The 12978-nt window shown below is 37.8% G+C and overlaps 1 protein-coding gene across 4 annotated transcripts; it reads right to left on the bottom strand.

The window, feature by feature from the left end:
* Window positions 1–3570: 3570 nt before the first annotated feature.
* LOC126629312 (uncharacterized) lies at window positions 3571–12978 on the bottom strand. 4 transcript variants are annotated; one of them, XM_050299314.1, is made up of 16 exons: window positions 12794–12978; window positions 11554–12133; window positions 11084–11315; window positions 10245–10516; window positions 9537–9707; window positions 8630–9412; window positions 8400–8494; window positions 7889–7951; window positions 7673–7761; window positions 7498–7563; window positions 6137–6769; window positions 5822–5896; window positions 5582–5652; window positions 5390–5447; window positions 4909–5164; window positions 3571–4497 (listed from the first exon to the last, which is right to left on the bottom strand). In XM_050299314.1, exons 2-16 carry the CDS (start codon window positions 11973–11975, stop codon window positions 3818–3820), a joined length of 3966 nt encoding a protein of 1321 aa, XP_050155271.1. In that variant the 5' UTR covers window positions 11976–12133; window positions 12794–12978; the 3' UTR covers window positions 3571–3817. The 4 variants fall into 4 exon arrangements, with proteins under 4 accessions (XP_050155271.1, XP_050155268.1, XP_050155270.1 ...); XM_050299311.1 differs by having other exon boundaries at window positions 11084–11321; window positions 12794–12976; XM_050299313.1 differs by having other exon boundaries at window positions 11084–11321; window positions 12720–12976.

Here is a 12978-nt window from a genome sequence, read left to right on the forward strand (position 1 = left end):
AAACAAATTCAAGGTAGAAAATACAATAGCTTCAAATTTCTAAACAACGCAACTGGAATATAAAAAAGTCTAATCAATCTGTAACGCTACCTGTACACGTTTTTTAGGTAAGCATCCTAGCCTATGAGATTCTGAGGTTTCTAACTTTAATTTTCTGCATTCATTATCTTCTTCTGCCTTCATTGATGTTCTGCACTCTGCACCCAAAATCCAGCCTGTGAAAGTTTGTTCCAGCAGCATCTACCTCTTACAAATCCTATTTGGAGAACCCAGGGAGATGGATTAAACATCTAAACGCACAGAGATCGAAAGAACCGTTCTTCAATTTCTAGTCACTTACCTTACTTGGCTTACAGTCCAAGCCTTAACCTCTCAACACTTCTTTAATAAAACCCTAAAATCCCCATTTATCCTGACCCTTCACAAAAAATTAAAATCCATTTTTTCACAACCCCAACTATGGCAATGAATAAAATGTTTATAAGATGCAATAGAAAACTCCTGGAAACCCCTCGGTAAGTTTTAACACATACATATTCCTACATATTCCTTATCACCCCATGCTACGCATAATCCTTAAAACTACTTAAAACGTAACTCCTATACGCTTACACCCTAAACTCCGTCTGAATATCAGATCTTACATCAATCATGACACTGTTCACCTTTAGCCATAAACTCAAAGCAGCTGGGGTTGTAAACTAGAGTGTGTTACACCAGTTCATAAGTTTTCGCATTTGTTCTTTAAAAAAACAAAATTGAATTTACTGTTGAACTCCCATTCACATGATCTTTACCACCCACACAACCATATGATGAAGGTTACGTTTATAGTTTAAGAACACTAATCCTATTACCGTGTATATGAATTATGTGTATGATTAGAGAGATTCAACGGTTGGATCAGCAGAACATCAATCTTGTAAAACTTAAACTATCAATTGATCTGATAAAATTATAAATAGTAACCCATCTACTCCACAGTCAAAAGAGTGTATACTGTATAATGAACATTAAAACATTAGGATTTAAGAGATAAACCTTACCAGAAGTTACACGGTATCAAAACACTACTTTTAACTGTCAACTGATAATGAACCTAATAACATGCCGAAATATGGCCCAATAATCCAGCCCGCTCATTTTAGGTTCCCGTCTGTGAACACCTTTGCCAAAAAACAGCAATATTTAAAGCAATTTTTTTGTCAACAATCTTCTGAACCAGTTAGTCATCTAATTATTGTTCAACCTTAAGACGAATACAGTTTAAGTAATGCTAATGAAATGGCTACTCTTTTATCATTGTTCTAATTCCAACAGATCAACATTTATAATCTCCTGATCGAATCACATTCATCCAAATTAATAATTTTGTCAATAGGTCGACAAGAAAACACACCTTAGACATGTGACCCCGTTCCTTTCCTCACTCCACCAAAGAAAAGAAGGGCAAGAAGGATAGGATAGGGAGACACTAAGTTGGCGTCCATTTTTTGTACACCATTCTGGTAGAAAAGTCAAACTTTATCAACTCATAATCGTAACAACATGATAGTGTAAATGTGTTGAAACTGGAATCACAGGGATGAAAAGAATCTGTAAGTGTAGTGTAGGGCTGGTAAAGATCACAGAAACCATGAAAACAAAAGGCCACGATGTTTTCTAAGAATGTAATGCACACAAGGACAGTGGTTTCTCACTGCTTCTAGATTTCAAACGGATTCAAACCTATTAGTATTTGAATACATTAACAATCCATTAGAAAGGTAATAAGAAACGCTCCTCAAGAAATGACCAATCAAAGCAATCCTATGTAAAACAACCAAATCAGTACCATCACGGACTACTAACCGACCGAGCCAGAGGCTCCGTACCATAAAAATATATGAAAAACAGAACCAGATTTAGGGCAAGGTTAATTAATGATAAGATAACAGAGCCAGATGCCAGGTCAAGGACAATCATCTTACAGTAAAACAGAACAAGCTGAGACAGTGGACGAGCTATATTCAGGACACACATCTATCAGATCCAACCTGCAACTACAACATACAAGAAGGAAACTCAAGTAAAGCAACCGCCAAAATTTAATGAAACAAATACATGAAAAGGTACAACCAACTTTGAAGCTGATGTTTGCAGATTCATCAAGTTTCCAAACAGAATGAAACAGTCACGACATTGCATCATTGGAACCGCATACGTACAAATGCAGAGGTCTTGAGACTGTAACAGCTCCTGAAACAGAAACAAACCATAAAACCTCTCCATTTTCTAGAAACAAAACAAATCCAAGCAACTGTGTTTTTTTTAACAAACGATATTATCTACACTAAGGGGGTGGGAGAGTGGGCAAAGCCTCACAATGGGCTAGCAATAATATGGTTCAAATTCGCCTTTGGCGAGAATCGAACCTAAAACCTCTCACTTACAAGTGAAAAGGAAAACTACTAGACTCGGCATCCAAGCAACTGTTAATCCCAAAAGCCTAAGCTGTTAGGAGATCATCCCCTCAACAACTTGACAACAGAACTCAATACTCCCTATAATGCGTAGGCCCACTCCCACTCTAGTTGAAAAAATAGGGCCTAACCAAGAACAAGGTTACAAGGGTTACCAGAATACAAATACAAACGAAATACTAAATGGGGTACCTACGATTGGTAATGGCATAACCAGAAGAGGGGTGGGGGGGACAAGGTTACGCGTTGGGTAGTGCAGCACACTCTATTATCAAGCCACATAACAGTTGATTACAAAAGCCAAATTATGTTAGAACTCGGGATATCACGCAAAGTCATAGTTGATACCAAACACTGATTTTGGCAGAACTCAGTATAAATCTCAAGCAATTGTAGCTGTCACAGGATATGAAAGGAAATAGCCTACCTTAATAAATCCTGTTTCCAGGCCTCAAACTTCAATGGTAAAGGGACAAAAAATTATTAAAAAAAGAAAAAGAAGGAATGAACACCTGTGGGCTTCGCATGGAAAAAGCATAAAAACGAATCCAGAAAGATTTATTTGGTCAAGAGTGAATGAAATTTTTTAATGAGCCTCTCTATTTGTTACGTCAAAACCGGTCTTCTTAGGAAAGAGTTCAAAATTACCTACTACAACAAATATTACCAAGATCTTCCAGGCATTCACTTCATTTATGGGGAGACATATATTGACCAAAAAAATAACTGTAAATTTAAAGGCATACCCTGGTGCTGAGCCTGAAACTGTGCAACGAGGCAAATGATCTCTTGTAGACACCAATCCCAGCCATAAGGCAGATAAATAATACCCAACAAAATAAGAATGTACCTTTTAACCAGATTCCACTTGATTTCCCAAGAAAATCAATACTAGTGAATAATTCACCATCACTGTCAGCATAGGATTCTCATTAGTGCACATAAGCAGAATAACAGCCACAAAAAGTACATCAAAATTATATAAAATTGGAAGGGAAGTAGTTAGCAGTTAGCACTGGCACCTAGATTCCAGTAAGCACTTAAATTTATTTGCCGCGGAAAAATGAGTCAGCAATGCTAGAGAATAGAAAGATGAACAGAGGCAAAATTATGCTCAAAAGAAAACTGTTATTTGTTCTGATGAGAATTCATCTGCACTACACAAACAATTGAGATTTGTTTTTATTTTCCTTTTTTAAACATCTTCGGATGAGTATACAAAAAATGGCCATAATTACATGTGCTTGTTTGCCAGAGCCAAAACTTATATTGGCAGGTTGCCCTCTGACAATAGCACCATCAGTCTTGTCTAAATGGTCAAGTAATCCAAGGAAATATACAGTTTACTGTCGTCCTCACAGAAGCATATTCAAATCCGAGAGGTCATCCATAGGAATGTCAAGCCCCTCTGCATCATGGTCCTGCAAACCATCCTCATCAAAGTTAAACCAAGTACTCAGATCTTGGTTGCCACCAAGGTCATTGGCTACTCCTAGTTCTATCGAGTCTAAATCATTCAGATGCAAGTTTGCAAAATCCATTTGTTTCTTGGTCTCTGTAGGACCCTGAGGAATGTCATTATAGCATGTGGGCTCAATCTCTCGTTTACTGTTATTATTATTGCCAACAACTTCAACAAATCCAGCTGAAGGGGCATTGCTAATCAACCGATTTCCTGAAGTTGATAGCTGAGCTGTCTTCTGTTTGGGCTTTGTTTTGGTTTTACGCTCACCCTTATTGTTACCCAATGATTGACGATCAGCTTTGGTAACAGAATTCCTGGCTGATGTATCTTTGTCCCTTTCTCTCTCACTTCTTTTTCCTTTTGCTCGACCCAACACAGTACCAAGATTTGATGCAGCTTTCAAGGAGGGGCTGCCAACATCATCAAGCAGAACTTCCTTCTTTTTCCCTCTGTACAATATTGGTCCAGTTTTTGTAACCTGCTCAGTGGGATGGGTAAGACTGGACATACCAGAAGAACCCCAGTCATGCTTATTACGATGATCAGGCCGCTCTGCCCATTTGGAAGAACCTGTGGAAAGAAAAGAGAGAAGGCATTTACAAAAAGCAGTTCAACTGAGAATAAGTTTCTGCAAGAAAGATAACTATAAATAAAGGGTGTTGTTATTAGCACTCCAAAAATAGTGCACTCCTCCCTATACAGATTTCCTTGTATTTTTATAAATTTGGAGGACCTTTTTCGTGTGCCAACAACAGCTCCCATAAATAAATCAGAGATGTTTGGAAAAGGTCCAAATCATGGGAGAGAAATAAAACTGTGCATTGGTTTTGTCTGATATATATGACCTCTAACTATAAAACTGTGGCATATAAAATTCTAAACATTTACAAACACACAAAAAAAAAAAAAAAAAAAAAAACGTGTGCTAAACCAACAAATACTCCTTAAAAGCAAAACATCTAAGTACTTAAAAGTACTAACCTGAAACCCCAGGTTCTTGTTGAGAGTTTTGATTTTCAAGTGGCGAACTTATGCTGTTGCATTTCATGGTTTCTCCATTGCTACTGGGAAGCGATGCAGCGAAAATGACATCTCGAAGTACAGGCTCATTAAAGCAACTTTTTCCAGTTTCTTCATATTTTCGACATCTAGCAAGAGTCCTCTTCATAAAAGCAATGGCAACTTGTTTTGAAACCTTAGCAATCCGATATTTTGAAGCAATACTTCCCCGAGTGGCCTAAAGAAACAAGAAAATGAGACCTTTTATGGTCTAAAGTAATACTTCATACTTAACATGCTACAGTTAAAATTCAGCAGAATGTGGGTACATGCTCCAGTTAAAGGACATCAATTTTTTTTTTTTTTTTTTTTGTTTTTTTGCACTTCAATCAAGATGTAAGTAACTGATGCTTGGAACATGCAAGTTCGAATCCCATCCCAATAAGAAAATTGAAAAAAGTACCAGAAGCTTTCTGAAAGCCAACTCAACAAGCTTGTCCATAGCAACCTGCTCGCGGCGCCTGCAATTTAGCCACATAAGATTAAAACTTCCACAGAATCAAAAGAATCGGTTCTTGTGTTGATTTTCATACCAAAAAAATATACAAGTATACTACAAATTTCTAGAAATCATCTAATGTACTGAATAGTATACCGTCTTTCGATGTCCATGCCTTCTTCAATTGCTTTAACAAATTTGTTTAACTGTATCTTCTTCCCATCAACCTACAGAATCAGAATGCAATTATGTTAGTAAACTATGAGATAAAATGGGAAAGGTGAAGAAATTACTCGGAATGGACCAATTGCATGACAAAATGGGGCAATCATATTAATGAGGTGAAATGTGGAAACGTGGTTATGTTCATAAGAGGTGATATCTAAGAGCCATAACCTGTTGGTGAAGTAGCTTCTGTAGTCCAACAATATCTTTATCAATTGCTTCGTCCACTCCATCTGCTAGATCAGGCTGAGACAAGGCAAACAGTAAGTTGTTAAATTATTGTAGGAAAGGGGTTGAAAAAGGCAACAGACAGAAAGAGAGCTTCCATTCGAAATAGTTGCCCTGATCCTAATTCTGCACTCCATGACATGCAAATTTCTGGCAGAAACAGGACTGGCCTGACAAACTCAGTAAAGTGAAAATAGACTTTATGGCCATGGAGCTAAACACTTAAGTATCAACACTACACATAGGGTAAGAGCTTACCACTGTTTCTTGATACAGGCCTACACTTTGTAGCTCCAACAAGAGTCTATCCTCCAGAGGCATCTGTTCATATGGGCAATCAGAGGAAGAAATTCCTGGAGAGTTTGTAACCACATGTAGTAAACCATCTGCACCATTTTCGGAAAACAAGGGAAGCATCCCACTCTCTGAATGCAACTCTCCAAAATCTACTTTTGACAAATCATTATTGTATAATTGATTACAGATGCCTGTGGCATTCACAAAGCCACTGGCCCCATTGTAAGGGTAATTGTCAATGGAACATTGATTGAGAGTCTGCAAACCCATATCTGTATCGTTTGGAAGCTGGACCCCGATCCTGTTCCTTGGCTCAACATTAATAGAGGCACATGTAGCACCTGGAAAATTGTCCCCATTATATTGTAAAGACATAGTTCTCCAGTCATTGCCATTTTCAAATTCTTTAATGTCATCTTCCACGATTAGAGCCGATAATACTCTTTGGTACAGTGGAGGCACTTTCTTTGTTCCTTTTGAGACTAATCTTCCACAAGATATATCTCCTTTTTGAATTTGGTCTTGCACGTTCCACTCGTATTGTCCAGAAACAAGAGTCTTGGGCACAAAGTTTTCTTCGTGCACAATATCACCCTGGGTAAGAACATAACTTCATAATTAACATCGCAATGCTTGTCTTCCTCAGAAACACTTAATAGTAAAGTAGAAACTAAGCGAAGCTGGTTAGAATAATTTAACATCGCAGACAGAATAAACCCATTCATAGATTTTTCATTCTTTTCCCTTTATTGGTGTATGTCATTTGCAAGAAAATGATCAATTTCAATTATACCACTTGGGCAACCACCCTTTTGTAACACTAACTTAAAAGTGGGATACCATTTGCAGCGTTTGCCAAAGCATAGAAGGAAAATGTGTTGCTACACCGTTGAAAATCCTGGGCATCAGTTTCGAATGAGTTCAAGGATTATTCTCTTTCTCATATAGTGTGGGATATGATAGCAACCGTAAAATGATTATGGTTGAGGTTATGTTACTTGTACTCAGATCTGTTTGAGAGGTCTTAGCTAGCTTTGCTACATGGTGGATTTCTTATCCACTATTTTGTAATTCTTGTTTTTATTTTAATAAAGTGTTATCGTTTATTCTCAAAAAAAAAAAATCATAATGGATGCCTAAAAGCTGAAGCTTAAATAGATGTCTGAGGTGGCACAGTTAGGATGAGATACCAAATTCAAGTCTTAATCAAATAACATATGACACTGGATGGAAAATAACCAAGATTTAGTGTAAAGAAAGATGGCAGAGATAGAAATCAGATATCAAAAGTCTGTGTCAATAAATAATATGCTAGACATTACCGAAACATTATTGGTATTGCCTAGCATCAGAGACATGCATTCATCATTCTCCTCCACAGATATGAGCTGATTTGAAAGCAAACATACAAATAGGGAAAGCATTAGTCAGGGACCATATCAATCTAATAAAAGAAATTTTATTGAGTGAGATGTAGCGATCAACTCTAGCTGCTACCTGCTCCTGGAAGTAGGATACCACCTCTAAACTGACAGGACCAAATATTGGTTCCATTTTCTTCCAAAATGAACTAGAACAGGCCAAATCTACAAAAACAACCAAGCAATACCATAATGAAAATGTATACGGAGAAAACATAGTTATAATACAAATTTAAGCATATAATATACGTACATAAATATTTCTAAAGAAAGATTAGTCACGGAAACATACTGTTGGAGCTACAGGCAAAATTTGCAGCTTCCAGAAGTTCTTCATGGTCATCATCTGGCTCACCTGAAACATCATAGGCAATAGCATATAATTGCAGCCCTTAAGTTTCAAGGAGCCAAACCGTTATGGCAGTAAATATATTGTAATCAATTTTGTGTCGGAGCAAAAATCCAAAGAAATAAAGTTTGAAATCATATAACGGTAACGATGATTCTCATCAGTCATCATTCACGGAGTGTACAGACATGCATATCCAAATGAAGGTCAAACTTCAACAGATGGCGCAATATACAGAATGGAGCTGCTATTGGCTCTACAAAAGGATCATCATGCACTCCTCCCTAGTGAAATAATAAAGGGATGGAGAAGGACTGCAGAATGACTTTTTTTAGTGTTACTAAAGTTCCCTATACAGAAATGTAATCAGCCAAATAACCTTTTGGTATTGGAACAAGAAATAATAAAAAGACCTAGTCAAAACATACCAATAAAAGAAATGCTGGTACTCTACCTGCACAATCAGGGGAACCGATGGTAGATATATGGCCTGGAAAAGTAAAGGCCTTCCTATCTGACAGTTTCTTCAGAGGAGGACGCCCTGATTTACTGAAGTAAGAAAAAATACAAAGCTTAAATATAATACTGTCGAGATTTGGTTTAACAGGAAAATGCTAAAGTGAGAAAATATAGATCATTTTATGCTGAAACAAAACATTAATGAATAAATAAATTAGTTAACACCTTCCATTCTTCTCAGAACCAGGCCTCATACTTTTGAATGGCTTTGCCAAGGCTGGAGTTTCCAAGTTTTCCCTTGTAGCTACAGTGGTAGCCCTACAAACTGATGATCCTCTTCCACTCCTTCCCTGTCTCCGAACACCAGCTCCAGTTTCCTCTCTATTGAGCAGTTTATTCTTCTTTGTAGGTAATATTGAAGAACCAGTATTCTGAACATCATTCACAGCTTTCTCACCTACTTCACTACTACCTGGTCCTTTCTCTTTCAATCTACTTTCACGATTTTCACCAGCACCAGATTCTTCACTTTCAGATAATCTGACAGGAGATGAAACCATTTCCTGTTTAATTTTAATTTGTTGGGCACCATTCACAACACTCTTCTGAAGCAGCCCATTGGTCCCAAAAGAATTTAATCTACCACCCGCATCAGAAGGGGAACATCTTTCTGAGGGTATCTGCACTTCATCATGGTTTGACACAGGAGACAGTAGATTTGATCTTCTGGTTCGAGACATTTTCTGTGGTCTCTGACCAACCCATTGAGCCATCGAGGGCGTGGTTGATCCTGTGGGCACCGGACGTTTGCGATTGGTAGCCCCGCTCACTGAATTATTTTTTGTTACACTTGGAGGTTGTTCCCATCCCTCAGGTGTTCCAGATGTGCGAGGAAGACTAGGAGATGAGTTGCATGCAGTTACAGGGCCATTTCTTGGCGCCCTTGAAGCCTTTCCCTTTATCACTGGATTAGGATTGAGTATTTGACTATCATCGCGAACATTTAACCTGAACAGAATGGTCACCAGATCAGACATTAAAAAGTCGGTAGAAAAATTTAGTAATAACCAGTCAAAGAAACCTTCAATGCACCTACAAGAAACTATTGCACAAGAATAGTACAAGCACATACTTATTGTTTGCCTTTGGTAAAAGTCGCTCCTTAGTCAACCCAAACGTTAAATCTTTTGAAAGAGAGACCTTGTCCAACTCATTCTTGAGCATAATACGACCATTTGCATTAGCAGACAAGGAATTAGAGTCTAGCTTGTTAATGCCATTACCACCAGTAAATGACCCTGATCTGCAAGAGTGGAGAGATTTCTTGTTTTATATAATAACTAGTAGCAAACAAAACTAATAAGGAGGCAAAACCAGTCAAAGGATTACTGTACGAAACAAGACAATTTCAAAAAGAAACCACAATACTTCCGTAGGAAGAGAATAAAATGTTTCAAATACAACCCCTGCACTATAGGTTTATCAGAAATAACAAACACAACACATGATTTCACTCACGCTTTGAGAATTTACACATTGAAGGGGAAATTTACATTGTCCAGAATATGAAAAAATAAAGAAAATGGCAATTTCAAATGGTGGCTATTTTTTTCTATTTGATTTTACATTACAGGTTAAAAAATTGGATTTTAAAGAACAACGAGCACATCTAATAATTCTTGTAGCATCAAACCATTTAAATACAATACAGCATGTCATCACAGCAATCAACTAGGCTGCAAGTGTATGTAATAAATATACTTCTAATAGAATCATTGTGACAATATAAATTCTTGGTTCTACAAAGTGGTGGTGGATGTTTGTCAACGTCTAAAGTCACCTGAAACTTTGGGCATCACAGGCTTGGGGACAAGGCTCATCATTAGGCTTATGATGTAAGGTTCGTTTTAGCTCTGCATCACCATCCATGGGCCTGCTATATACTGTGCCTACAGAACGTTTCCTTTTCATTTTTTTATCCCATGCTTCCCCTCCAGCAGGTAGTCTGCGAATCTTTTCTTCAACAAGATCAGAGCCTTCACCTCTAAGCATATCCCTATCTTTTCCCACAACCACAGGCTGCCTTGTCAGCACATTACTTCTGCTTTCAGCCTAAAAGAATAAAGTTGACCACAAATGTGTGTGTTATGGAAACAAGATTCAAAATTAAGTAACAAAGGTAAATTTCAAGCAAGTTAGAGATATGTGGTTAGGATTAAAGACCTTCAAGCTGAAACCTGAATAATTTTATAGTCATGGTACTCAGACTTTTAGCTCAGGATAATGTTAAATCTGAAAGGGTGGTACTACTTTCTATAAAAAAATATTTAGTGGGTTTTTGCCACCTCTTAAATTTTTACATTTTTCATTTCTAGTTGGCCCTTGTTGTTTCAAATTCCCATGCCTATGTTATGGGTACAACCCTTTTATTTTGATTTGATTTTCTCTTCCCAGGGTGTATCTTCCTTAATTTTATGTAGAACTTACATTTCTTAATAATTTAAGAAAGTGAAAACTGGAAGACTAATTTCACTAATTAGCAAGAAAACCACAAAGATATTGAAATTTTACCATTCTTACTTATGTACGTACATGTATGTCTGCCACTGTTTACAGCATTAGGCGTTAATATATAGCAATTAACTTCAAACCACAAGGTAAAACTCTCTGAATACATACCCTTAATTCTGTGACCGATGAGCGAGCACGCCTGTTCATCACAACAGTCTTAGTCCTGTCCTCCAGCCTTTGATTCATAGAATCTGAAGAGTTTCTCGAAGCTCCCATCTTCAGCAAGTTTGACCCACCTGATCTTTCATTTGTTATAAACTCATTCCTTTGCTGCTTCTTTAAGTTTAAAGCTTCACAATACCTGTTCAATTTGTCGATGGAGTCATCCAACCTTTTTGCTCTAACCCTGACCAAAAATTGTTGTAACATCAGCAGAGAGATAACTTCTTGAATACAACCCAAATAAACACATCACAAGGTTCACCCACCTCCAACAAGCTCGATAATTAAAAGGTTCAACTATATTTATTTTGAGAGACTTTAATTTCATAAAAAAGGACATGAACACTAGAGAGGATCTCGAGCCACAAATAAACAGATTCAAGTGTAAATGGAAATTTCAGAGTTAATGAGATTACCTGGCCTTGTTTGAGGCCACTAGCACACTGTCTTTGAACCATTTTAGGTCCTCTGTAGCCACTGGAGTGTGGGGCTTCAAATTAGCTGCTCCAAATGGATTGTCTTCTAAACTGCCGCCAAAAGGTATTCCCAGAACCCTCCTTAGCTCACCCAAGGAAGCAAACTGCTGATCTCCCATTGTAATAGGATCTAACATCAAACACTGATGTAGTGGAGGCAAATTTCCTCTCGAAGTAGCATTGTCCCTGGGCGTAGTAGCACCAGAACTAAGCATCCGACTCTCACCACCCTCACGGAAGCTTCCAGACCTATCCAAACTGGCACCAGGGTAATTTCCTCTCATCCCATTTGAATATCCCCCTGCAAATGCCGAGTCCTCTGGACTGGCTGCACTCATCTCAAATCTCGCACCTCCCGCCATTACTCAAGGCCAAGGGAACCAGCTTATATCAACAAATAGTTTCTTCCTAAAAACCTAGTTCAGCTCACTCAAGAAACAATCTCAAATGCAGCGGTCTACAAGTACTGGACAAATCATATCCATAAATAAATGTCCATTCTGAAGTTATCCGACCATATCTATAACACACATTGAGCCTAAATTAGTACACAAACAAAATATAAACTCTGTTCTTTAAGTAAACAATCAATAAGTTCTAAATAATAAAGTCAAAAGATTACACTAATCATTGTCAAAAATAATACAGTGCCGTCTACATGTAAAGCACTCGTCCACACCGAAATGGTACACCACCCGGCACCCGGTTTGATGTTGAACTTAGTGTAAGTTCACTTTCCAAAAACAGGATTGAGTTCAGATAATTGAAAACAGAGTTGACCAAAAAGCTACCTTTACCTAGCGTCCCAAAACAAGAGCAAAACTGACTCAAGATTCCAAACTACACATCCTAAATTCTTCTAACCAACCAACAAAAGCAACTCAACAACTGCAATTATCCATAAACTGCTTTTTTTAAACAATTAAACCAACCATTAACCACTATGTTAAACACATAAACAGCTTAAATTCAAAATAATTCGGGAAAATTGGACAACTACAAATAAAGAAAGATTAAAAATTCAAGCACCCCACTACAACAATCCAAACCCTGGAATTAAGCTACTATTAGAAACTAGGGTTTTCCGAAATTGCAACAAATTGAACCTGAATTTCCCTCGCAAATACAAAATTCGGGGAAGCAGAAGCTAAGCACAGAACGAAACGCAAGCTAGACGTACCGGCATTGAGCGATCGAGGAGGAAGAGGTCGAATTGTAGGGCGACAAAGTATCAGTGAATTCTAGGGATTTGGGGAGTTTTGGGCGTTAGAGGCTTGGGGCTGTCGTCGCGTGGAGGTTCTGTCTTCTGTGAGAGAAGGGGGAAGGGCAGTGGGTCCCACGCCAATTTAGGGGCTTGACTTTTTG

The sequence above is a fragment of the Malus sylvestris genome, chromosome 7 (genome assembly GCF_916048215.2).
Source record: "Malus sylvestris chromosome 7, drMalSylv7.2, whole genome shotgun sequence".
Classification (NCBI taxonomy): Eukaryota; Viridiplantae; Streptophyta; class Magnoliopsida; order Rosales; family Rosaceae; genus Malus; species Malus sylvestris.